We start from the raw sequence: 25877 nt of genomic DNA, 5'->3' as shown, positions 1-25877 counted from the left end.
ATACAGCAATGCGGGATGAATGTCGTGGAGGGGAAAAATCATGTCATAGGCAAAACTCATGGCCAGGGAAAGCAACGAAGTACAACAAACAGAAAAATTAGTGTGAATCACTCTCAGCACAGCTACTCCACTGCTAATCCATTGATTTTTATTTTCTCACTAGCCATACCAAGAGAGACCAATAAGAATGGATGAAATGCATTTTGGGAAGTGGCAATCCCATAATGTATGACGGTAATGATAATCCACCAACACATAAAACATACGAGTTGAGAGGTCTCTTGGATTTGAATACAGGAGAGAGGAACAAATGGAAACCCTTCCTTTTGCCATAAGCTAGAATGACGATATCTCTAACATGAGTTTCATGCTTAAGTGTGTCATTCCATCCTTTGGATTATTGGCTTTGGACCACGTTTGCCACATACAATCATACAAACAACAAGAGGTTTATCTTTCAGTGTGTTATCTCTAAACTTTATTTGTAAGTTCCATTTTTAAGGGATTGAGAGTAGTTCTTTAGATGGTGCATTTTTTCGTAAGAAACGTCAACCATGTTTTTGTCCCTTCCCTATATGCTATGAAGATCAGAACATATGCAAGATCCAATTTCTATTGAAAATCAAAGTACTAATTAAATTTTAACTGCTATAGGTACTATAATGCAAAAGCAAAGAAATGAAATTACATTCATTCCATTTGACAAAATACAATGAAAGCAAAATCAAGAAGATAGCATATTTAGTACCTGTAAATAACAAAAATCTTGATTTCTTTCCAAATAATCATGTTCCCTATTATTGTTGTCAGACTGGCACTTCAACAACAGACTAGTTTATTTAATGGAAAATAAAAACAAGACACCTATACGATGGTCTCAGCATCTAATATGACAGAGCCAAAAAGATTTAAGTGAATACACTTTCTTTTTTCAGATTTCTCAAATCTTCTCAAACTGGAGAGAGTGCATAACAAGTCAAGTAACAGAAGAATGACTGTCATCAGAACCCATACTGGACTTACTATATTTGAGCATCCTATAAAACAAAGATTCATGGCGTATTAACGACGAATTAACAGGGACTGTTTTTCTTTTGGAAATTATAAAGGATTTGTTGGGATCAAATAATTTCTGAACATCTTTCCTGCTGTAATTCATAACAGTTATGTAGGCTTAATCCTAAAGCTGACGACTGAATAATAACAAATGAATGCCCGATCAGGATGCCAGACTTCCTTATCTATGCAATATCAGGCACATGGCTAGCAAAGAGCAAGAAGACGAGGCCTCGAAGGGAGAAGTTGGCTAGATTGAGAGAAGCTGCCGGACTCAAAATCTGAAATTGAGGGAATACTTAGTCTACCCTTGTAATGGATTTCAAAATCCCAGAAGCCCTGCAAGTTTCTCCATCTCTGCATCTTTTCATCCCTTCCCACCCACATGAGAAATCTTGAGAATACAGGATGTGAAAATCCAAACACGACCTAAATATTTATGTTGCGCTTCACATACTAAACACTGCAGAAAATCTTAAACCAGATGAATATTCTCACTTACCCCCCAACGTACTTCCTTCTGATTAATGTGTTTAGCTATGTCCTGGCTACTCCCCACTAAGGCTACAACATCCGCATCATCAGAAATTGAGGAAGGCTGCCCAGCAGATACTGTTAAGATTATCAGTGGAAGACAAATTATCAGAAAACCATGATAAATGAGAGGAACTGGAGTAGAGTAAGAAGGAGCTGAACATTTCCATTTTTTCTCATTTATAAATATCCAAATATAATGTATAAAGTCTGTCGGTAATTGGAAGAATACATACCTTCAAAATTTATATGTTCATTGATTATCCCAAGCATGGTAAAGGATTGTGTCTTCTGAAGGTATTGCAGCAGGAGGTCGTAGGAATACTGAATCCAGAAAAGCACCAAGAGTTTCCGTTACCCAGATTATGACTTAAATCACAGCATATTTTTTGCAGGCAGGAATTTCTAAAGCAAGGCTCCAAATATTTATCGTCAAAAACATTTCATGGCATGTAAATAAAAAACAAGAAAACTTCAACCTGAAGATAATGTGCCAACAAAAACATTTTTAAGGAAACACAAAGATTCAACAGAACTTCAGCCTGTAAATGCAAAAGCAGCTATAAGAGCATCTACGGCATTGATCTCATTGTCCATCAGATTAACCAAGGTGATATAAGTATCTACATGTCTTGCCATCATGATATATCTGACCCTGGGCTTAAGGATACTATGAGTTTCTCATTGTCCTGAGTTATTCTATAAGTATCTACATGTCTTGCCATCATGATATATCTGACCCTGGGCTTAAAGATACTATAAGTTTCTCATTGTCCTGAGTTATTCTATAAGTATCTACATGTCTTGCCATCATGATATATCTGACCCTGGGCTTAAGGATTCTGATTCACATTTATGCCTTAGGTGATTTTGATTCTTCATTGTTTGCAAACAAGATGTTACGGCCGCAAACACACAGCTTAACCAAGTGCTCCATACTTACAAATATACTTCAGCCAGGTATAAGCACAATACAATGTCAAGAAATAGTAAACCGTGTTAATCAGCTCATACCACCAAATGCCACCCGTTAATAACTTCTCTTTGAGTTATTTTGGTCATTTGAGTTCCATTTAACACCTTTTGAAATCTATAGCAATTTCTTCAGCCTTTTTTTTTTATTTGAAGGCCTAACATACAAATCAGTTGCAGTAACAATCTGATATCATCATTTCATGGCAGATCACTGCATAAAAATCAAGATTATCCATTTTCCCATTATCTTTTAAGTTTTTTGAAGAATTCAACCATATTATGCTTTTTTTTTCTTTTAAAATTTGGAAATAACAGGTCATGAATCAATGTGTTTTGGGCAAAACATAGGTCACACATAATTCTCATGAAGACTCAAAATTAAAGTGATAAAGCTATTTATTAAGATTGATATTCAGATATAATGTTAACACAGGCCGATCTAGAAACCCCAAATTGTTTATATAATTGGCATGAAATAATCTCAAAGGTTAACAAAAAATCAATCAATTAATGAACTACAAATTTTTCATTATAAAACTCTAGTTTTTCATTCTGTCGTGTTTTTGGCCAAGACACAAGTATTATTCACAATTCGTCCATACCATAAGCATAACCACCCAGCATTTGCCAAGTATTTGGGGACGGCTTTATGGATCCTCATTTGCCAAAATTAGAATAAACTTGGCCTGATGCAATAATACTTGCACCAAAGGTGATGGCCCATTTTGTTCACAAATTCATAATGCTTTAGTGTACATTTAGTATATGATTTTTGGAAAGATATTATAACTACATGAGCTTCCCATGGTTTTGCTATATATCTATAATTCCTACAACATGATACACATTCATGATGAAGGTATATATGAACCTCTTAACACATTTGATGCAGGACTTAGCAACTCTCTGTGTGGTCATTTATGTTAAAATGTTTTAATTGTTTAAATTGCTCATTCATTTATATATGTACATGATTTATGCTTTTATCAAAGTATACTTGACCACCATAAGGCTTTTTTTTATCATTGATTTTAAGCTTATTTGTGATTTAGATGTGATAAATTACTTTAAACTAAGGTTTTCAATCTTAGTACCAAACGCTATACTGATAGCTTACCTGCATGAGATGGATCTGTGCAACACAATCTTGTATCAACACATGGTACAGCTGCTGGATGTAAGAATGCAGCTATACCATGTGACAGTCTGGTACCATATTGAGCCTCCTACTGTTTCCGTACCTTATTGGGTTGGTATGGTATACTTGGTACCAAGTGTATGGCCGGTACGGAAATCCTTGCTTCGAAGTATGCAATACATATGTTAAACACTAAGAGACACAAACAAATAGGATGATTTGTGATGCTAAATCGCCATAAAGTTTAAAAAACAGTTTACTTGCTCCAAATATGCTTGCTCAGAATATTCTCATACACCAATTCAAAGCTGTCATATCGGTGTAATTATTTGAATGTACTATACTTAAGCTAGTTCTGCATCGATTAATAAAGACACTGTAATATTCCATGCCATTACATGTCAATCATCAATACTTGAGCATATCATACCAACCTCATATTGGCATAAGCACAGCATAAGATAGTTAAAAGATCCAAAGAGATATACGTATGAAATATAATCAACTTTTTGCAATGGCAGCAATTCTGAGTATAGTACGAAACCCAGTTTATGTTGCAGTTCTACACAGTTGGAAGACAAAGCAAGACTCAGCCGGCACGAACCCTCCAGGAGGCAGTGACATTGGGGGCCAGCTTTGGCAGTGGTGGCGACCGGGCTGCGGGCCACGGGACCGTGAGCCGGTCGGCGACGGATCATCCGACAATGGTACAATGGGTCAAGGCGGCAGTAATGCGAGTCGTCTCCGGAGTGGGTGAGGATGACGAACAAAGAGATAGTATGCACCATGAGGTTGAGATGGACCCTAGGGCCCAGAGGGTGGACGAGCCTATGGCCGACCTCTTGGACTTTTCTCCATGAAGATCCTAGCATGGAATCGTAGGGGGGCGGCTAAACCGTCTTTCATGATGTCCTTCAAGAGACTGGTGCAGGTCAATGGTCTAGAGATCTGTTTTCTCTGTCAAACGCGTTTGTCCGACAATGGGCTACGTCGAGTACAGCGATGCCTGGAGGCCGATTGGGAGTCCTATGCTGTGAAATCCTAAGGGCTATCTAGGGGTATTTTGGTGTTGTGGAAGCGGGGGATGGCAACAGTGGACGTCTTTTGCAACTGTCCCCAACAGGTTGTTATGGTTGTCTCAGAACCCAACGCAGCTCCGTGGGCATTATGCGGTGTGTATGCGAGCACAAATTATAGGAATAGAAGAGTCTTCTAGGACGAGATCACCAATTTTAGTTGCCTAGGGCTATTCAACAACGATGGTTGGGGACTTCAACTGCATCCAAAATGATAGTGAAATGAGGGGTGGAAGGGTCTTCTCTGACACAATTGATAAAAGGGAGTTCCGTGACTTGTCAGGAAACAGCATAGTGAACCTGAGTTTCCCCGAGCCGCGTTTCACCTGGTGTAACAACCAGTCCGGTGGAGCCAGGGCATGGAGCGGATAGACAGGGCCTTTGCGACCCCTGATTGGATCATCCGATTTTCTACCTATCAGGTGAGCTACTTACCCCGTATTGCTTCTGACCACTGCCCATTGCTGATTTCAACCACCTCGGGTTCTAGCCATCACTGCCCCTTCCGCTTTGCGAAGATCTGGTTATCTTACCCTTGATCCTGCGGGGACATTGTCCAAGGGGCCTGGAGCTTGCCAGTGTGCGACAATGCTATGCAGAGGATTGCGCGTAAATTGGAGCTAACCAAGAGGCAGCTTCGCTGATAGAACTGTAAAGTCGTGGGCGACATATTTAGAAAGTTGGAAGAGACGGAGGCCGCGATTATTGACCTTCAAAGGAGAGAAGATCAAAGGGGCAAGCTCTCAGAGGCTGACATGATGAGTCTACGGGAGCTGCTTGCCACTCATCACTCATTATTGTGACAACATGAGACCTTCTGGAGACAGAAATCCGGAATCTAGTGGGTCAGAGAGGGAGATCGGAACACTAGTTTCTCCCACCAGACGATGGTCATCAGAAGGCAGAGGAACACGATCCGTTCCTTGCAAGATAGGACAGGCCAGCGGGTAGAGGGGGAGTCGGTAGTCAATCAAGTCCTGCTCGATTTCTTTCGGTCCAGATGGACAGTGGATAGGGGTTGGATAGGGGTTATGAGAATGTCGGCTAGCTCTCGAGGGCGGATATGGAAATCAAAGCTACTGAGAACGCGTTTTTGGTTCGGCCAGTGACAGGAAGGGAAGTGCAGGAGGCGGTCTGGGCTCTGGCAGAGGATAAGGCTCCCGAATCAGATGGGTTTTCCCCTTTCTTCTTCCGGAGATATTGGGGTATCATCCGGGCTGCTATGGTAGAGGTGATTCAGTACTTTTTCGATCGAGCAGTGATGCCTAACGATTGGAAGGCACCTTTGTCACGTTGATACCGAAGCGTCAGGATACGGCGGAGCCGAGCCATTTTAGGCCCATTAGCTTGTGCATAACCCTATATAAAGTTGTGGCGAGGATACTAGTAGGAAGGATGAAGCCCTTGCTGCCAGGTATTATTTGCTAGAAGCAAGGAGCTTTTGTGGGAGATAGAAATATCTATGATAATGTCATATTGGCTCAAAAAATGATATGGAACCTTCAGTGGGCCCCGAAGCGGCGAAGCCTGATGGTGGTCAAGGTGGGCATGGAACGAGATTACAATAGAATCAGGTGGGACTTCTTAAGGCGAGCTCTAGAGAGTTTTGGCTTCCATGGGATCTGGATTGATTGGGTGATAGGGTGTGTTCGAAGGTCGAAATTCTCCATCTTGGTCAACGATACGTCGTCCCCCTTTTTTAAGTCCACTATGGGGCTTAGATAGAGATGCCCTTTATCCCCATATTTGTTCATTATTTGCAGTGATGTCTTGTCGCAGGCACTGCGGGCCGCATGTGCGAATCGGAAGATGGAGGCTTACGTTCCAGCCCCGGGGGCCCGGCTCATCTCTCATTTACTCTTTGCTGATGACTGCCTTTTTTTGGCCAGGGTGCGGGTATCAGATGCCCGGGTCCTTAGGGGCGTGCTAGCAGATTCTTGTGCAGCATCAGGATAGAGGATAAACCTCCAAAAGTCAACCATCTCTTTCAGCCCAAGCACTGAGCCCAGGGTCAGACGGGAGATCCGAAGGATTCTGAAGATGCCAGAGCAGGACGAGACTTGGAGCTACATGAGTGTTCCTGTCACAAGTAGGAGATTGCGGCTGGCCGAGTGTTGTGGTCTGGTGTAGCGAGTCTAGAGCAGACTGGAGGGTTGGAGGGTGTCGTCTCTATGATGGGCAGATTGACACTGATTAGGTCAGTTCTAGGCTCTATGCCCGTCTATCTTAGGGCTAACACAGTAGTTCTGAAAACAGTGCTAATGAGGGTCGAGCGGCTTATTTGGAGCTTCTTGTGGGGGTCGTATGGAGGGGGCCATAGGGTACATTTGGTGGCGTGGGAGAGTGTTTGCCTTCCCTTAAGAGCGACCTTGGGGTGTTGCCTTTCCTGAAGAGGCATGAGGCGCTCATTGCCCGTCATGCAGTTTGTTTTATATTGGAGTCGCAGGGGTTCTAGAGTCAGATTATGGCATCTAGTATGGCCGAGTGAGCCCTGAGGGGGTGGCCCGGAGTGGGCGTGGATGCTCCTTTATGTGATGAGAGATCGCGAGGTACCTGCCAACTATTTCAGCAAACACTAGATGGCTGATAGGTGATGGACAGAGCATCGATGTAGCTGACGACCCGTGGGTGGATGCCCTCCCTCCGACTACGGTGAACGTCGAGGCAGTAGAGGAAATGCAGGTATGCGACCTCCTCGACACTAGGGAAGCAATGTGGGATGATGCCAGGTTGCTTCAACTTTTCAGAGAACATCTTGCTGAGAGAGTCCGATCTCATCCAATATCGAAGTGTGCGGGACCGGGATCTCTCTCGTGTACTCCAGCGGGAGCACAAGCCAGGGCCGGAGTGCGCTTGGATATGGCGCTTGGACCTTCACCCGAGGGTAGCACTGTTCTTATGGAAGGTGGTCTGAGATCGGCTTCCGACAAGAGCAATACTCAGCGGACAAGGTCTGAGGATTCCCTCGAAATGTGGGGTGTGTGGTGCCGATGAGACGGTGAGCCATGCGTTGTTTCGGTGTACATAAGCAAGGGTGACTTGGCAGTTGACAGGGATTCTGCAGAAGGCATGGAGTCAGAGGGACCAATTTTTACGGACCATCCGTCGGTGGTTGGGCAACCTACGGATACGCCCGGAGGCTGTTAGAGCAACCTGTACAGCATACCAGATCTGGCTGGCAAGAAACGCTCGAACTTTCAATAAGCACAACATGTCGCCGAGACTCGTAACGAAAAGTGCCCGGGCACAGGCGGCGAAGAATAGTCATGTTTTCTTCCCAGAAGGACCTTTGACAGCTCGGAATATCTAAAGTTCTCATTCTGCTTAGGCAATACTCCATACAGTGTTTTCACCTGAGAGCCCCTCCAAGTTTTCTCGAGGTCAACTTCGATAGGTTTGTTTTGGATGGAGGCACGAGAAAAGGTGCGAATTTCGTCATTAGGGACCCGAACTCTAAAGTAGTGGCAGTGGGCGATAGTCAGTTATTCGACATCACGGTCCCCGGTGCGAAGCTGAGGGCTGCCTGGCCGGGTCTTCGACATGCCCGACATGTGCTTCTAACTAGTTCGGTCATCCTGGAGGATGACTCGGCCACGATCATCAGTTGGATCCAGGGGATCTGGGGACTGCTGACTGCGTCCACCCCTTGCTTCGAGACATCATGACGATGATGAGGGATGGAGGAGTCGTCGAGGCCAAGCATGTATTTAGAGAAGCTAATGGGGTTGCAGATTGGATGGCCGCCTATGTGGCCAACCATACCGGTAGCACCTTGTGTGCTGGGGATGGAGAGCTCCCTCGGAAACTCCACGATATTCTGTTTTCTGATTTTATTGGGTGCATTCGTAAACGTATTGTATAAAGCACCTGCTTTAGCAAAAAAAAAGAAAGACAAAGCAAGACACGCCATAGAGATTTGAAAGCAAGCACTGTATGCTACTTCATTATCAGCATCATGCAAAATTTTAAACATTGAATTAATAGACATGAATAAGGATAAAACTACTAAAGGAATACCAACAAGATTCATTCATCTGGGACATTATTGAATATAAACATAATAAGCAAATCAACAGCAAATATGAACAAAAATACTTTTACCATAATCATAACCAGCCTATTCCAACTATTTGAGATCAGCCTTATAGATCCTCATTCACCAAATATTATTGGCCACCTTTAATGTTATTTCAGGCTTTTCGATACCTTTTTCACAACATCCAACCATGTTACGCTAGGTTTTCCTCTCCTTTCCTTGCATCCTCCAACATAAAGAACCCCTCATTAAACTTGCCTCAGATTTTTAGTGTACATGTTCATACATTACAGTCAATTCTCCATCACTTTCTCCTCACTTTATAGAACTCCGGTCATTTAAGCAGGAATCAAGAAAATGTATCTTGAAGTGTTGAGCTCTTTTAGTTAAAAAAGGCAGAAAGCGAATGCTGGCTTGACCAACCCTTGTCCTAAACCCCTAAAGGCTCTATATACTTATTTCCCACCCTATCCTTTCTAGTTTCAGTGTTTCACCAGACATGCATCTTATCATTTGCATTCTCAAATTGTTTCCTTGGACCCTATTTATTGTCCAACATTATGAGCCATACAATATTGTAGGCCTTATTGTCATTTTGTAACTTCCCTTTAAGCCACTAAGGTATGTGTTAATCACACAATACCCAAGAAGCACACCTCCACTTCATCCAAACAACTCTAATACTATTACCTATGTCCTCATCTATCTCTAGTATTTTGCATACCCCAAATAACAAAACTGATCACTCTACAATATCGCTTACCCATCAATCTCAACTGGGGCCTCAACTTCTCTATATTAACTAAAATTGCATTTCATGTACTTCATCCTTGTCTTTTGACTTTTACGCCCTTATCCTCTAAACTTTCTTCTATAAATCTAATCAAATATTTAATACTTTCCCCATCAAGAAACACTACATCATCCACAAATAACACAGACAATGGTGCATCTTCATTAATACTAGCAGTAAATTCATTCATAAAAAGCATAAAAAGATATGGAACTTATAATGATCCTTGGTGCAAGCCCATGTGACTTTAAAAGCACTTCTTTTACCATAAGAAGTCCTAACATCTGTTAATGCTCAAGCATATAAATTTGCAGTGATTTCAATGCATGGTTTATGTCAAGGTACGCAGAACCGACTGAACCGTCATACCGGTTGGAGACGGTTCGGTACCGGTTGGACCGGTACCGAACCGACCAACCGAAGAAAAAAAAACCGCGACGCACGCACGCGGATGCGCACGCATCCGCGTTTTAGCCACAGAGTGACATTTGCGTCCGCGTTTTAGCCACAAAGTGGCATTCGTGCGTTTTAACCACAGAGTAGCATTTGCATCCGCATTTTAGTAAATGCCACTCTGTGGCATTAAATGCCCGCGCGGTGCCGTGCAGGCTCGCTGCCCCACGTGGGGAACTACACGCCAACGTGGGAAACCGGGCACGTTCCCTGCGTGTAGAATCGCGCGCGGGTGCGAGCGGGGAATCGCGCGCGGGCGCGAGCGGGGAATCGCTCGCGCCCGCGTGGGCGGGCTGCCCCGCGCGCGAACGGCTTTTTTTTTCTTTTCTTTTTTTTTCCTTCCCTTCTTCCTCCTTTCGAAACTCTTTTCCTATCCTTTCTTCCCCTCTCTCCTCCTCTCTTTCCCCCCTTCTCCCGCGAGCAAAGAAGGGGCTGGAACCGCGAGCAAGACAAGTGATCCTCGTCAACCCGAGAGAGGAGGTCAGCCTGAGGCCCACTGCGATAGGTAGGCTTCTTCTCTTCTTCTTCTCCTCCTCTGCCTCTTCTTCCTCTTCTTTCTTCTCTTCTTCCTCTTCTTTCTTCCCCTTCCTTCCTCTTCTTTCCTCTTCTTCCTCTTCTTCTTTCTTCCCCTTCTTCTTCTCCGAATTCTATGGCTATACCGTACTGGTGCGGGCCGATACCGGTACGGTACAGGCTGAACCGGTCGGTTCTGACCGGTTCAGCAAACCCTAGTTTATGTACATCCTTTTTAAGGGCCATCAGATTCCCTTTCTTGGTACCATTTTAAAAGGCTATTTCAAGTTTTACTCCAAAATAAAGACTGTATGTAGATTATTTTCTTCTCCTTAATATTTTTTTAATCATTACCTAAGAGGACAGCATTTATTGTTGACTTTTTTGGCATAAAACCAAATTGGTTCTCGTAAAGCATCTCATTTCTCCAAATCTTTATGCAATGACCTTTTCCAATAACTTCATAAAATGACCCATTAGTTCAGTTCCCGGATTATTACAAAAATTCCATATATATATTACATAGGCATTACAATTAGAAGTGGCAATTGGTCCAGCTTGGTCAGGTTCAGGCCAGGTTGAGACAGGTTACTAGAGAAAACCTTTTAAATTAAACCCGAACCATTTATTAAACAAGTTAGAAATTGAAAACCAAACCTAACATGTTTATTAAATAGATAACCTTACCCAACATGCATAACTCATTTAACAAGCAGATTGGATCAAGTTGCGTTTGTGACAACCTACAAACCATTTTAGATCCACAAATAAAAACATCTAAAGTAGGTCTTAAATGGGTCAAATTATAATCATATTGACCCAACAAGTTATTAACAAGTCGGAATAGGTTAGACATGTCACATCTGTAAACCTAAACTTGACATACTTAATAAATGGGTTCAGTTTGGTCAACTTGCTTTTCACCCAAGCCCATTCATGCCAAAACCTGAACTTGCTTCTCATGGGTTAGGTTAGCTGGCTGGGTCATGGATTGCCAATCTTAATTACAAATTGACAATACTTCTCCAATCATTTGTCATTTCTTAGTTTTCAAAAACTCATTAAATAAGTTTTTACAAGCCAAGTTAGCCTAATGTTTCACATTCCAAACCTCAATAGGTATTCTCATTTGACCTTAATGTCTTTTCATAGCAAACTCGCCTTCAATTATATGAATTGCATGAAGAGAACCTTTATAACTCCCCAACCATGCCTCTTCAAAAGAAATGTCTCTAACTGAATGTCATTTAACAGTTCTTGAAAATAACATCACCCATCTTTCTTTAATTTCCTATCTTTTACCAAAATCCTATTAACCTCACTCTTAATGAATCTAACTCAAACAATATCTTTATATATCCTCTCATTTATTTTAGCTGTTTCGCAAATTTCATTCTTATCTTCCTTTGGATCCAAGTTACAATATAAATTATTATATGCTAAATATTTAGCTTTATTAGCCTTTTGCTGCTTTCCCAGCCTTCTCATATCTTCAAAGCACATGATATCATTTGTTTCTCCCATTATTTAAAACAAATCCCCTTTATCTTAATTGCCTCTTCTACTTATTATTTCACCATCAAGTTTATTCATGGGCATATATTTTACCCTTAGACTCCCCAAGAACTTCTCTAGCTACTATCTTAATACAATTTGCCAACTGGTCCTGCATTCTATGTTATTCAATTTCAAATTTCAAGTTTCCTCCTTTAATAGTTTGTCCCTAAAAAATGCAACAATTTTTCTTTTAAGTTCACCATCTTAGCACTAGGCATTTATTAGTGTCATTTTTTTCTTCCTATGCCCAGTACATCCATCTAACTCTACTAGCCTGTGTTCTGTTCTCATGCTTTCCCCTAGTATTGCTTTACAATCCTCGCATGCCCCTTTTTTTTACTCTCCACATTAAAAAGTAATCTATACGAGACAAATTTGATATATATAGGTAACTAACTATTTATATCTTTTGCACTATGTATGTATGTAAATATGTGTATGTATGCAAATATATACATATGCATATGTATGCAAACATGCAATTGCTAGATCATAGATAGGCCACTACAAACTCAAGGAACAAATCTCCCATTAAATTCCTACAAATGAACCTATATCCACCATATATTGAAATGCCCGGAAGACACAACCTTCACTAACTATTCCTACAAATGAATCCATATCCATCATAACTTGAAATTACCAAGAATACACGGCCTGCACTAACTAGTGGAATTGCAAGCTCACATCTATGAAACTGGGCAAATTAGCACCTCACACAGTTTTATTTTGACTTTGTTTTGCCTCAAAGAACGAGCAAGCTCCATCTCCTGCATGGAAATAACATTTAACAAGGAAAAAATATAAATATTTTCACTCCTTCAACAAACTCCTATATAGTAAAATGTAGCAGATGTGAATAAATGACAATATTACCTCCAAATGTGAGGGTGAGAGAATGCCTTCCAGCTTTTGAAGGTCCCGTAAATGCGTCAGTTCATGGTCTTCACGAAAAGTATGAAAAAATGTACGAGCTACAAGTTCCGTATTACAATATAAGCAATAAAATATATAATCTACAATAGTAATTAACTTCATAAATAATCAGTTGAATATTTATTATATTCAAGAAGCATATCAATCATAAAGCAGAAAAGTGTACCTTCCTGCATATGCCCTTCTGCCACAAGATCCATGAAGCAGTGTATATAAACTGGATAGAGCACACGGAGAAGCTCATGCTGTACAAAGTTCAAATGAGAGGCAAGGTTTTTATCATTTCCATAGCCTTACATAGTACCACAGCCAAAGATATTTTACCTATATGAGTATAACTCAAAGTAGATTGATAAACAAAATTTAGAAAAAAAACATAGCAAAGAGAACATCATGCTGAGAGAAGAAAAATTAATACATCAAACTATTGCATCCCATTAGGAAAAGCATTTAACAATCATCAAAAATGGATTTAACTATATAAAATGCCATTAAAAATATAACGCAGACATCAAAAAATGAAGGCAGTTAGGAAAAAAAATATTAGTAGATGAAAGCTAACTTTGCCATCCTTGGCACTGAAACTTGCAATTCTTTCCTTTTATGAAATTTTCCTTTTAAAATATTTTTAGAGATAATAATAATCCCTTGAAAGAATACTGCAATGTTTTATAGGTCAATCTTGCAGTTTAAAATTGAAAATGCTGGCCTACGTCAAATCATATCTGCACTCACTCCTATATGATCAGACTGATTGTAGATTTTAGGTTAAGATAAAAATTTGATCAAGTTCACACATCGATCAAACCTCAGCAATGGAATCTTAAAAGTTTAATATATGTTATCTATCAAGTCATTTAAAGTGTGATCCAATACAAACTAATGTACTATAGCTCAACTACAGAAAAATGTACCACTAGCCACTATAGGGGAATATGTCATGTTATAAGCAGCCAATGGAGAAGAACTACAATATCATGGAATTTTATGTGAAATTTTGTGTTGTAAGCACTTTAATTGGCATCAAGAGAAAGAAAGAAGGTACAAGGTGTCTCCAGCCAAGTTCTTAATAAGGAAATGAGGGTAAGAAGGCTCCAAAACAGAGGTAAAAGCATAGGCACCAATCCATGATAGAAAAATGTGATTAAATAAGCATTGTTCAGCTCTTCAATGACTCTCTTTTCAAATTTCCCACCACATCACATGCTAGAAAAGCCTTATTCAAATACATCATTAAAACTGCTGACCATAGTGATAAGATATTTGTAACAATCAGGCTATGAATGCAACAGTGAAGTCAGCTTGACACTTCAATGGAGAAATATAACAATTGGTGGGCGGAATATTAAGATAAATGGGCACACCAACACCGCTACAAAGTAGCAATCTTGAGACATGGCCATATTCACAAATTGCAGTAGTAAATGGCAACTGACAGGGGCTAAATTTAAAATTTGATCCAAATCCTGAACCATCTGTAAAATCAGATGCACTTGTATACTGAACATGGTAGAAGGGCAAAGAGTTAGTCATTAGATATTGAACCTAGTTCTTCATTTACTAGAGAAGCCTCAGTACTTTTATGAACATACTTATCTAATTGACAATTGATTACCTTGTACAAATCCAATGAACTATATGCCCACGATCTTAGCTTGCTATACGCATCATGGTATCTTGCAGGATCATTGTCTAATCTGTAAAGCAACAAATAAGAATACTTGTAAAAGAAGATTAAAATCACATGGCATCTGCTGAACAGAAGAAAGATTGGACATTAAAGCTGGTCGGTGCATAGATTCCTTCGAAACTTCCCTATGAGATACTAATAACGACCAAAGTTACTAAAATTCATTACAGAAATGCACAAAATATGCCAATCTAGATCTGACTAAATTTAACATGGTTGTGACTTCTATACTTAGGATACCAATTCCTTCAAAAAATATATCAGTGGAGCACTTTATTCTGTACATCTGTGATCTTAGTTGCCAAGATATGAAATCAGGATAAAAATGAAACTTAAACAAAGCTTTGAGCAGCTATACTAGTGTATTTCCAAGTTCCCATACACACCAAACATATACATGCACATGCAATAAAACTGACGATCAAAATCACCATACCTCAGCTTTTAACACAAGGACATAGTTGGCTCTTAAACCAGATAACAATATAAAGGATTCTAAATTACTACTATAAATTTTGCCAATTAGCCCTGCGACTCCAAACTAAGATAATATAGAACTATGTTTGTAGTATATAACCTTTAATCATTACCTGATTTAAAGCATTATAATAGTCACTCAAGAAAATTAACTCTATGGGCAAGGTCTGCCGGACCGACTATACCGGCATATCGAAGGGCACCGATACCGAACCGGAGACGCGCGCACGGCGTCAACAAAAAGCAAAAAAAAGCAAAAAAACAACGCGTCCGCGCGCGGACCCGTTAAAAGCCACAGAGTGGCATTATAATAATGCCACTCTGCGGCATTAAATGGCCCACGCAGGCTGCCAACCCGCATGGGCGCGCTGCCCCACGCATGGGATCGCGTGCGGACGCAGTTCCCTGCGCAGGCATGCAATCTCCCCTCACTCGTCCGCGCGTGATTCCCCAAAAAAAACGACGCGTCCGCGCGCTTTCGCGGACACGTTAAATGCCACTCTGTGGCATTAAATGGGGAGCCCGCGTGGGCTCTCTTCCCCGCACGCGGGCGCTCTTCCCCGTGCACAGGCGCGCGGAAAAAATTCTCTAAGGGCGGTGCGAGCCGGCCCAGTTCACACCGGAACAAGTACGGAACCGATTTTATATGTTGTACCATACCGGTACCTATCAGCACCGGTTCGATACATGCTGAATCGACCGGTTCCAGTCGGTTCAGCATACCTTATCTATGGGTAACAAATCATGGCTTGGAATTCAGTCAGATTAGTCTATCATCATATTAGAGTTGCATCAATCACACACTCAAATGGGAAAGGGTAAATAGGAACTCATTTCAAATCTATATCTATGAACTTTGAAACGTTTAAGTCCTAATTCATAAGTAACTTTTAAAAATGATAAAGAATAAAAGCAAAGCCTAACACCAACCCTGATTAGCCTAAACTAAAAATCCCATGTGATCAGCCATCAAATGCTTCAAAAGACAATAAATAAAGCATAACAATTTCCCCATGGTTCCAACTGAAGAAAGTTCAACTACCAACTCAACCAAATCTAGCACTCAAGGTTGGCCAAACCGTCCTAAACTGGGTAGTTTGGCCATCAAGAACCAGAACAGTTCGGACAATCCAATGGTTCGGCCATTAGGCCTTAATAAAACCCCGATTTTCTGCAGCCCAATGTTTGTGATCTCTCCCTCTCCCTCCCTCTGCATTCTAATCTACCTCCCTCTCTCTTCCCCTCCCTTTCTTCTCGACGGCAGTGGGAGAACCACCCCCCTCGCTCATGGTAGTGTTCAAGAGCAACCCTACAGGCGATAGTGTTCAAAAGCACCCCCATCCCACGCTCATGATGGCTCGAGAGCAACCCCCTTCCCTCCCCTCCCCTCCTACCAAACACCGCTCGCTCCACCCTTGATCGTCGGTAAACCTCTCTCTCACACACACACAAACTCCGCTAGGGAAAGGATTAGGGTTTAGCCCTCATCCCTCCTCTTTCCTCCCTCCCTCCGTCTCTCCCTCTCACTCCGCTAGGATTAGGGTTAGGATTTAGACCTCGACCCTCCCCCTTCCTCCTTCCCTCCCTCCCTCCCTCCCTCCCCCTATTTTCGGTATGCCTCGAAATGGCACAGTAGAGACCTATACCATATGGAACTAGTCGCCGGCTAATAGGACCTTCGTTACTAGTTCAGCGAATCTTGTAGCCACTAGATCTTTTTGCCCATCCATTAGATGGAAGTTATCTTCTAATATCTAAAATCCTGTAGTTGATTAGCAATGACAAATATTTGTTTGCATCTGACTTATAATGAATTGATATATTCTTCTTGAATAAAGAAAGACTTCCATCAAGTTCGCATGATGAATGATCTTTAGACTGTCAAAACCTCTATTACTATTAGAGAGAAAGAGAGACCCCCACAATTTGAATAGGCATTATCATGAGCCAATAAGTTGTATGAGAGTTCTCAAGTTCATAATATAATCACCCTTGAGTACTTCCATGATCTTTATTCTCATGTAGTGCCACGAGATCACATAGTTAATTGTGTTGTTAATTGTGTTGATAATTGTGTTGATAAATGATGGCTACTAATCTCTTGACCATCATATCTTCTATCACATTAAGCTTGCACAGTAGTCTGTTGTTAAAAATATGACGACATTTATCAGTCAATCAAAAAAAAAATCCAACAACAATAGTTCTTCAGGGAAATTGACTGCAAGCAAGAGATTGTTGAAACCATAGAACACCAATGATAACCCAGAAACCTTTTAGGCTTTAATTGGCTCCCTTGGGGAAGGGTCAGATCATTCAAATGCTGTTAGAAAGATTGAACATCCACTATCCATGACTAAGCCATCATCCACAATGTTAAACGTTATGAACTAAAAAGGGTGCCCTCGTACTGCTATAGATACAACCAGAATACTTCCAAACAGAAACATTAATTTTGAATTTTGATTTATCCAACAAGAAAAATTACTCCATAGTACTTTCTTTGAAATTTTAATAGTCATCAGATATCCCTCAACTTAAATCTCAGATAGATTTATTGGACACTCTGAAACATTAATTTCATATTTTAAAAAGTTCCACAACACCGTTCAACTACTGCCACAATCACCCTCCTAAAGAAACTGAGAGCAAAAATTTAAGGCTCCTAAGTTCTTAGTCAAGAAAGTAAAAAGAACCTATACAAAATCATGTTCCATAAGACCAATGTGAAACTAAGCCATGAAATTATGGTCATCAAGCAATAGCTACAGATTTCTGAAACCTTGCATCGCCCAAAACTTGCTGTTAGGTCATAAATTTAGGTACCATCGGGTACCAAATGTGGCCTGTTTTCACCACACCGTGACGACCCACGGACGAACCCCAATATTTCTAGTCCAATCCTTCATGCAACCTTGACCTGCGCCTTGCTTATCGATCCAAATAATACGACTATTTGCCACCTAAAGTGCCCTAAATTTAGCTTAAAACAGCGAGAAAAGGTTTTAAAACCCAGTTGGGAACTGTACTAAAAGAACCCTAACCAACTTCAAGCAAACCAAAACTATGAAAAAAAATCGAAAACGAAATTTAAAAGAAAAACATTTTTTTCTACACAATAACCACGAAACAGGCCATTTTGAGATAGCTTGAATAGAAATCGACCACCAAATTTTCAAATTTTCCTGCTCTGTTTGGCATTAACTTTGTCTCAGTTAATTTGGAGATTTTACGAAAAAAAGATAGCCGAGAAGAGAACAAGAGGAGAATAAGGCAGAGATGGAGGAGGAGGAAGGATTGGATCAACCTGGAGACAGCGAGATCGGACTGAGCGGAGGAGGAAAGGCGGTTCTGCTCTTCTTGAAGGGCGAGCTCAGTCTGCCTGAAGCCTTTCTTCCTCAGATAAGCGTACACGGCCTTCTGGAGCTCCTCCTCCTCCATTGGAGCCCAAGATTGAAGGAGTTCGGGGGAGGACGAGAGCAAGAGAGCTTCTTCCGCTACTCTAGGGTTTTATTTTTGGGCGGAAGGGAGGGAGTACGATAGAAGAAGCTCTACCGTTGTGCCCCCAAATCGGCACTTCGTGACGTGCGTTTAAGGAGGTTTATGATGTCAGCCCCCATACTGCTTAGGCACGCCGGTTTTTCACCCAAAGTCTCCACCTACGAGTTTTTTGAGATTAACTTTGACGGTCCATTTTAGATGGAGGTCAATAAGAGATGTTGATTTTATCATCAAAAATCCGAGCTTCAAAGTGGTGGTTACTAATAGTTGTTAGATCTTTAATATCTCAATTTCTAGAGTAGTTTAAACCGATATATGTTATGCACGGCAAGTGCTTCAGGCTAGCTCGATTATACTAAAGAGTAACTCAGCCATGGTCAACAGAGTCCAAAAAAAGCCCCTATGGCGGTGGAGGGGTACGCTCCTTGCTTCGAAACATTTGGACGGTGGTAAGCGATGGAGTAGCATCAAATAAATCGGTCCTTAGGATTTTTCTCAATTATAAGCAAAAGCTTCATGTAACAAGTTGAAACATATCAAAGGAACTACATATTTAATATATATATATATATATATATATAGAGAGAGAGAGAGAGAGAGAGAGAGAGAGAGAGGAGAAAAAAAAAGAAAAAAAAAAAAAAGAAGGATGCAACTCCAGCGCATTCCCGTATTGATGCCAAGTGTCTCAGGATGATTGTCTCTTGTGTCTTAGATCTCTATATAGTCTTGAGCATCGTTTTGTCCTAGATATGTAGGATTGTTTTCTAAAAAATTCTTTGATTTGTTTTTTCTTTTTATTTTAATTTTTTGTATTTATCTCTTTGATATGGTAATTGCATTCATTAGAACATTTTAATCTCTACTAAGGCATCGAACCTCATATTCAGTAATTGATTTAGATTGATCTAGCATGCCAAGAATCCACCATATTAGTATATATATGTTTCAAAGGAGATGGCCATCTTTATATATAGTGTTGCATCGAGATAAAGTCCTATCTTGTAGGAACCAAAGAGGACATCAAGGACCTTATAGTTAATAGGTGATAGTGCAGGGAAAACAATGGCCCAACAAAAGCTTCTGTGCCAAGTGCCAGCTTGTATTGTGTAAGAAAAAGTGCCTACAAGGTTGATATCTCATTAGTTATTAATTGGCTTTTTGTTTCAAGCGTGGCTAAATACTATTAAGTCAGAGATCATGAAGTGCGTTATCGAGGAACTTAGCGTCCGTTTTTTGTTAGACGATGTCAGTTAATGTTTAGCCCATGCACACTAGCATTTTATTTGAGTCTTTATATATGGTTAAACTTGTTAATGCACATATTATCCCTATTTTAAATATATTATACATAGGGTGTACACACATACGAACCAAGCCAAGAAGTAAATGTAAAATACCTATTAAAATCAAGGATCAATTATTAAGTTCTAATGATTAGGGACTATACATAGATGGAAGTCATTTTAGGAGATTTAGTATCTTCTTCCCATCTCGCTTTCATTAGCTTGCTCCAAGTGAAGTCGCAGTAAGCTAATCAGGCACTCAGGTTGATTTTTGGGGCTTTGCTTAGAAAAAAAAATGATGTGAAATGATTAGAGGTTGTTCGGACTGGAAGTTTTTACCCTTAATGATCAATAAATGCTCATTCACAGAGTGGAAAAATAGATGTGATATATGATTAGGCCACCAAAACGAATAAAAAGAATTCGTGCACCATAGTTAAATTTCTAATCTCAAACATCTTATTCATATCATAATCACACACATCCTCCACCGATATACGGCGGTGTTGATGCCAACCATGTCCGCTACTCCATTTTCTTCTGCTTTGGCCTTATTTCAGATGTTGTAGCTCCATCTGCCTCATTAAGTCTAGACTCAACTCTTGCACCATGTCCACATACTAAGGTTGGATGTTCCTGTAAACTCCAAGCTCTATTTTCCTTTTTCTTCTTTCCTTTATCTTTTCTGAAAGTAAAATACTTTTTTTTTTCAACGCGCCTCAGAGCTCAAAGATCTGGTTTTTATTATTCAGTTTTCTATTTTTCTAGAACCAATATAGTTGCTGTCTCAGTTCTACTTACTTTCCAGCATTCTTAATCAATTAGCAACTCCCGTTTTCATTCCCAGATAAACTTAGCAATCTTGCCACCATCATTTCTAGCTGTTCTAATATATTACCATCGCATTAGACATATGTTAAGTACGTGAACTATGGGGGACAATTTAAGATGAAGCCTAATGCTCACCAACCAACCAGTGGATGTTCAACTAAAAACGAAAACTACGGACAGTTTAATTCAACATATGAGTCGGCTACCACTGTCGATCTATCGCAGGGCTGATGTTTTATTTCAAAAGATTTAACGAGGATTATCCTCGTTGGAGCAGTGCTTGCATAACATAAAGGACACGCGATGTGATCTATTGCTTCTTTCTTTTTCTTTCTTTTTTTTTTTTTTGCTAAAAAAAAGGGGAAGAGGGGGGAAGGGCAAGCCCACCCCGCGTAGCAGCCCCACACTGGGCCCCCACCCCGCCAGGAGCATGTTCGATGCGGGCAGAATGACCGTTTGGTATAGGCCCAGCTCATCAGACCCCAGCCATATTTTACTCATACCCTTCCCACCCGTGGCCCCGGCTCAGTTACCCCACTGGGCCCTGGCACGAGTACCCCGTGTGAGTACGTCACACCTGGCACCACCCAGGCTACCAGCCGACCAGTAGCACTTACAGACCCCGTGTCCAGGCGCGGGGCATCCGGTCCCCAGATTTAATCGACGCCCGTGCGTTTCGAACCTGGAACCACTTGGTTAGAAGCAAACGCCCCGTTCCAACTGGGCTACCACCTTGGTGGTTATTGCTTCTTTCTTTAGCAAGAATGTTCAGGTTGCATAACAAACATCTTGTTAAATACAGCAACTCATACATGAAGAACCACTGGAGTAGAAGCTGGGATGCTGAGCTGTAGAGATCTAATGTGGCATAATAGATTCTGTTGATGTAGATTAACATATTGGGTAGTTGTAACTTGTAAATTAGTTATAACAGATTTGTTAGAATGCTGAACTATGATTAGTTACTAATCCTCTTTAGTTAGTAAAGTTTGTTACCACTGTATCTATTTAAGCAGAGCATTGTAAGAACATTTCATTCAGTCAATTCATTTTTCAGATTCACTCTCATTTTTTCTTGAACTCTCTCAATCTCAACCTTCATTTTCTTTCCAACTTCAATATGGTACCACAGCATACTTCCGATGCTGCTCATGTTTCAAATACTGCTCCTCCATTTACTTCTAGAGAGGATACTATGGAGAATCTATACTATCTTCACCATAGAGATAGTCCTGGAGCTATGCTAGTTTCTCAAGTACTAGTTGGTGATAACTATGCTTCGTGGAGCAGGTCTATGAAAATGGCACTTAGTGCTAAAAACAAAATCTGTTTCATAGATGGATCTATGACCATGATGAGTCCGGAAGATCCTCTTTACCCTGCTTGGAAAAAGTGCAATCACATGGTCAGTTCCTAGCTTTTGAACTCTATTTTTTAAGGATCTTAGAGCAAGTATGCTATACATTGACAGTGCACGTGGTGTTTGGCTCGATCTCAAAGAGAGATTTTCTCAAACAAATGGTCCTCGTATTTTCCAGCTGAAGAAGGCTATTTCATCTCTGACTCAAGATAAGGCTTCGGTTAGTTTCTATTTCACCAAACTTAAGTCATTTTGGGATGAATTAGGAAACTATAGACCACTTCCCTATTGCTCTTGTGGAACCACTAATAATCTTGCGCATTATCAACAAGAAGAGTATGTAATTCAGTTCCTAATGCGGTTGAATGAGTCATTCTCTCATATTAGAGGACAAACACTATTAATTGATCTACTTCCATCAATTAACAAGGTATTTTCACTAATACTACAAGAGGAGAAATAGAGAGAAGTTTCTATTGCATTTATACAAAATTTAGATTCTATTGCTTTACTTTGCAAGTCTTATAATACTTTTGTGCAATCGAACAATGGATCTGCAAAAGGTTTTAATAAATTTGGTCAATACAATAAGAAGGAAAGACCTCTCTATAGTCATTGTGGTGTTTTAGGATACACGGTTGACAAGTGCTACAAAATCCATGGTTATCCACCGGGATATAAGCCAAAGGCAAGAAACTTTGCTCCTCAAGCTTTAAGTTCTACAAATCAAGTGAAGATGGTTCCAACCTTAGCTAAAAGAGTTTCTGATGTTCCACAACTTCCTTTCATTCGAGACTAGTGCCAGCAACTTCTCTGCATTTCAGTCTTCTATTTTTTAGACAGGTAGTACTTCAACCTCTCAAGACCAGTCCCTAGCAAATCTAGTAGGTACAACTTCTATGGCTTGTAGTATGTCTTTCAATTCTGGCCATACCACATCTATTTGGATATTAGACACAGGGGCCACATATCATATGGTTTGTTCTGCTTCTCTCCTTACCAATATAATAACCACTATTTCAAAATTTGTCAAACTTCCTAATGGTACTTTAGCTATCGTCACTCATATAGGAAGTGCCAAATTGTCTGAATCTGTTACTTTCCATAATGTCCTTTGTGTACCATCCTTTTCTTTCAACCTTATCTATGTTAGCTCTTTACTCAAACATCTAAATTGCTGTCTAATTCTCATGTTTGGATTTTGCTTCATTCAGGACCTGTGCTCATGGACAACAATTGGTCTTGCTAAAGAGAGAGGTGGTTTGTTTTACTTGTTGGATAGCCTAAATAGGTCTTCTAGACATCTTGTAAACAGTGTTTCTAATACAATTTCTGACATTTGGCATTATAGATTAGGTCATCCTTCACCTGCTAGGTTGCCATTCTTGCAGAATGATATACTTGAAATAAATGTACATCATATACATCAATGTGATATTTGTCCTCTTGCGAAGCAGCATAGACTACCTTTCAAGTTCAGTATAATAAAATTTATGTCTCTATTTGATTTGATACATTGTGACTTGTGGGGACCCTTTACTGTTTGAGTACTTGATGGTTCTAAATATTTTTTAACTATAGTTGATGACTATAGTAGATCTACTTGGGTTTATTTGCTTAAATCCAAAGCACAAAGCCAGACTACAATTATCTCTATTTTTGTCCTCATTGAAATCCAATTCAACCTCAAAATCAAAAGTGTTAGATCTGACAATGGTTCAGAATTTAACCTTAGAGACTTCCTCCTTTCAGAGAGAGTAATCCATTAAAAATCATGTATAGAAACTCCATAACCGAATGGAGTTATGGAAAAAAACACCAGCATTTGCTAAATATTGCCCGAGCCCTTAGATTTCAGGCAAGATTATCTCTTAAATTTTGGGGAGATTGTATCCTTACTGCTACCTATATCATAAATAGACTTCCAAGTCCTTTACTCAAAGGTAAAACACCTTTTGAGCTCTGTTTTCAAAGAAACCAGATTATAGCCATATTAGAACCTTCGGTTGTTTGTGCTTTGCCTCTTTATTAACTCAAGCTAGATCTAAATTTTATTCGAGAGCCCACAAGTGCATCTTTGTTGGCTATTCTTATGCCATTAAAGGGTATAGAGTCTTTGATCTCGAGACTAATTCTGTGCTTATTAGTCATAATGTTGTTTTTCATAAAACTGTGAATCCTTTCAAATCTGTCCATTTTGATGACACTGACCCTTTTGTCTTTCCAAATCCCATTCTTAAGATAGTTTCTTCCTTTATCACTCATTCTTCTCCTCCTATTGATTCTATCATACAGAATCATTTCTATTCTGATATTACTCATACAGAACAATCCTTTGTTTCACCTACTTTTTCTTCTCCTATTCCTCCTCCTAGAAGGTCAACTAGGGTCAGACAGAAACCTTCCTATCTCCAGCAATATCATTATCAATTAACCACCTCATCTTCCAAGCCAGTTATTTCTAGTAGCACAGATTCTTCTAATTCAGGTAACTCTCATGACATTTCTAAATTTGTTAGTTATAATAAACTCTCTCTCCTTCTCATTGTGCCTATGCACTTAGTCTCTCCAATATTGAGTAACCTACCTCTTTTGAACAAATTGTTAAAAGCCCTGAATGGTGTGAAGCTATGGCTAAAAAAATCTAAGCCTTAGAGGACAATAATACATGGACTCTTACCACTTTACTATCTAGAAAACATCTTATAGACTACAAATGAGCTTATAAGAAAAAGCTTAACTCAGATAGCATTGTAGAAAGGTTGAAAGCTCGTTTAGTTGCTAAAGGTTACACTCAAAAGGAAGGGTTCGATTATTTTGACACTTTTTTTCTAGTAGCCAAACTCACTTCTATTAGAGCTTTATTAGCAGTAACTGTAGCCTGCAATTGGCACTTACAACAACTTGATGTTAATGATGCATTTTTGCATGGTGACTTAAATGAAGGGATTTATATGAAAGTTCCTCCTAGATTTGGCAGCAAGGGGGAGTCTTCATCATCATCACAAGTAGTTTGTAAATTGAATAAATTCTTGTATGGTTTAAAGCAAGCATCACGACAATGGTTTACCAAGTTCTTTGATTTTTTATGTCAGCAAGGTTTCGAGCAATCTAAGGCAGATTACACATTGTTTACCAGATTGAGAGCTAATTCATTTATTGCTCTCTAAGTATATGTTGATGATATTATACTTGCTGGAAATGGTTTAGAAGAAATCAATGCTCTAAAAAAGTCTGCACTTGATCATTAGTTCAAGATTAAGGACTTAGGAGCTTTGAAATTTTTTCTGGGTTTAAAAATAGTAAGGTCTACAGAGGGTATATCAGTCTGTCAAAGAAAATTTGCATTAAAAATACTTGAGGATGTTCGTTTTACTGGTGCAAGGGTTGCTAAAACTCCAATGGAGCAGAATGTGAAGCTTGACAGATCTTTTGGTGAATTGTTAGATGATCCTTCAGCATATAGATGATTAGTTGGGAGATTGCTATATCTAACTATTACTAGATCTGACTTATCATTTGTTGTTCAAGTATTAAGTCAATTTTTGGACCAATCAAGGCAGCCTCACTTAGATGCAGCTCACATAATCCTTAGATATACTAAGGGTACACTAGCACAAGAAATTTTCTTTCCAGCATCCAATGATCTTCATTTAAAGGTATTCTCA

The 25877-nt window shown here is 40.0% G+C and overlaps 1 protein-coding gene across 5 annotated transcripts in view; it reads right to left on the bottom strand.

The window, feature by feature from the left end:
- The window catches only part of LOC103707790 (transcription initiation factor TFIID subunit 5), a 46208-nt gene extending 27394 nt beyond the window's left edge, over positions 1-18814 (bottom strand). For all 5 annotated transcript variants that reach the window (XM_039128271.1, XM_008792446.2, XM_008792448.2 and 2 more), the window contains exons 1-7: positions 18542-18814; positions 14683-14764; positions 13234-13312; positions 13008-13105; positions 12845-12901; positions 1827-1914; positions 1559-1668 (exon numbers count right to left, since the gene is read on the bottom strand). In XM_039128271.1, coding sequence (XP_038984199.1) covers positions 1559-1668; positions 1827-1914; positions 12845-12901; positions 13008-13105; positions 13234-13312; positions 14683-14764; positions 18542-18675 — 648 coding nt within the window. In that variant the 5' untranslated portion in view covers positions 18676-18814. The remainder of the gene's footprint in view (positions 1-1558; positions 1669-1826; positions 1915-12844; positions 12902-13007; positions 13106-13233; positions 13313-14682; positions 14765-18541) is intronic.
- Positions 18815-25877: the final 7063 nt, after the last annotated feature.

This window comes from Phoenix dactylifera, chromosome 7, assembly GCF_009389715.1.
Source record: "Phoenix dactylifera cultivar Barhee BC4 chromosome 7, palm_55x_up_171113_PBpolish2nd_filt_p, whole genome shotgun sequence".
Taxonomy (NCBI): domain Eukaryota; kingdom Viridiplantae; phylum Streptophyta; class Magnoliopsida; order Arecales; family Arecaceae; genus Phoenix; species Phoenix dactylifera.
Note: the sequence above shows the minus strand (reverse complement) of the source record. Positions and strands in the feature narration are given on the sequence as shown.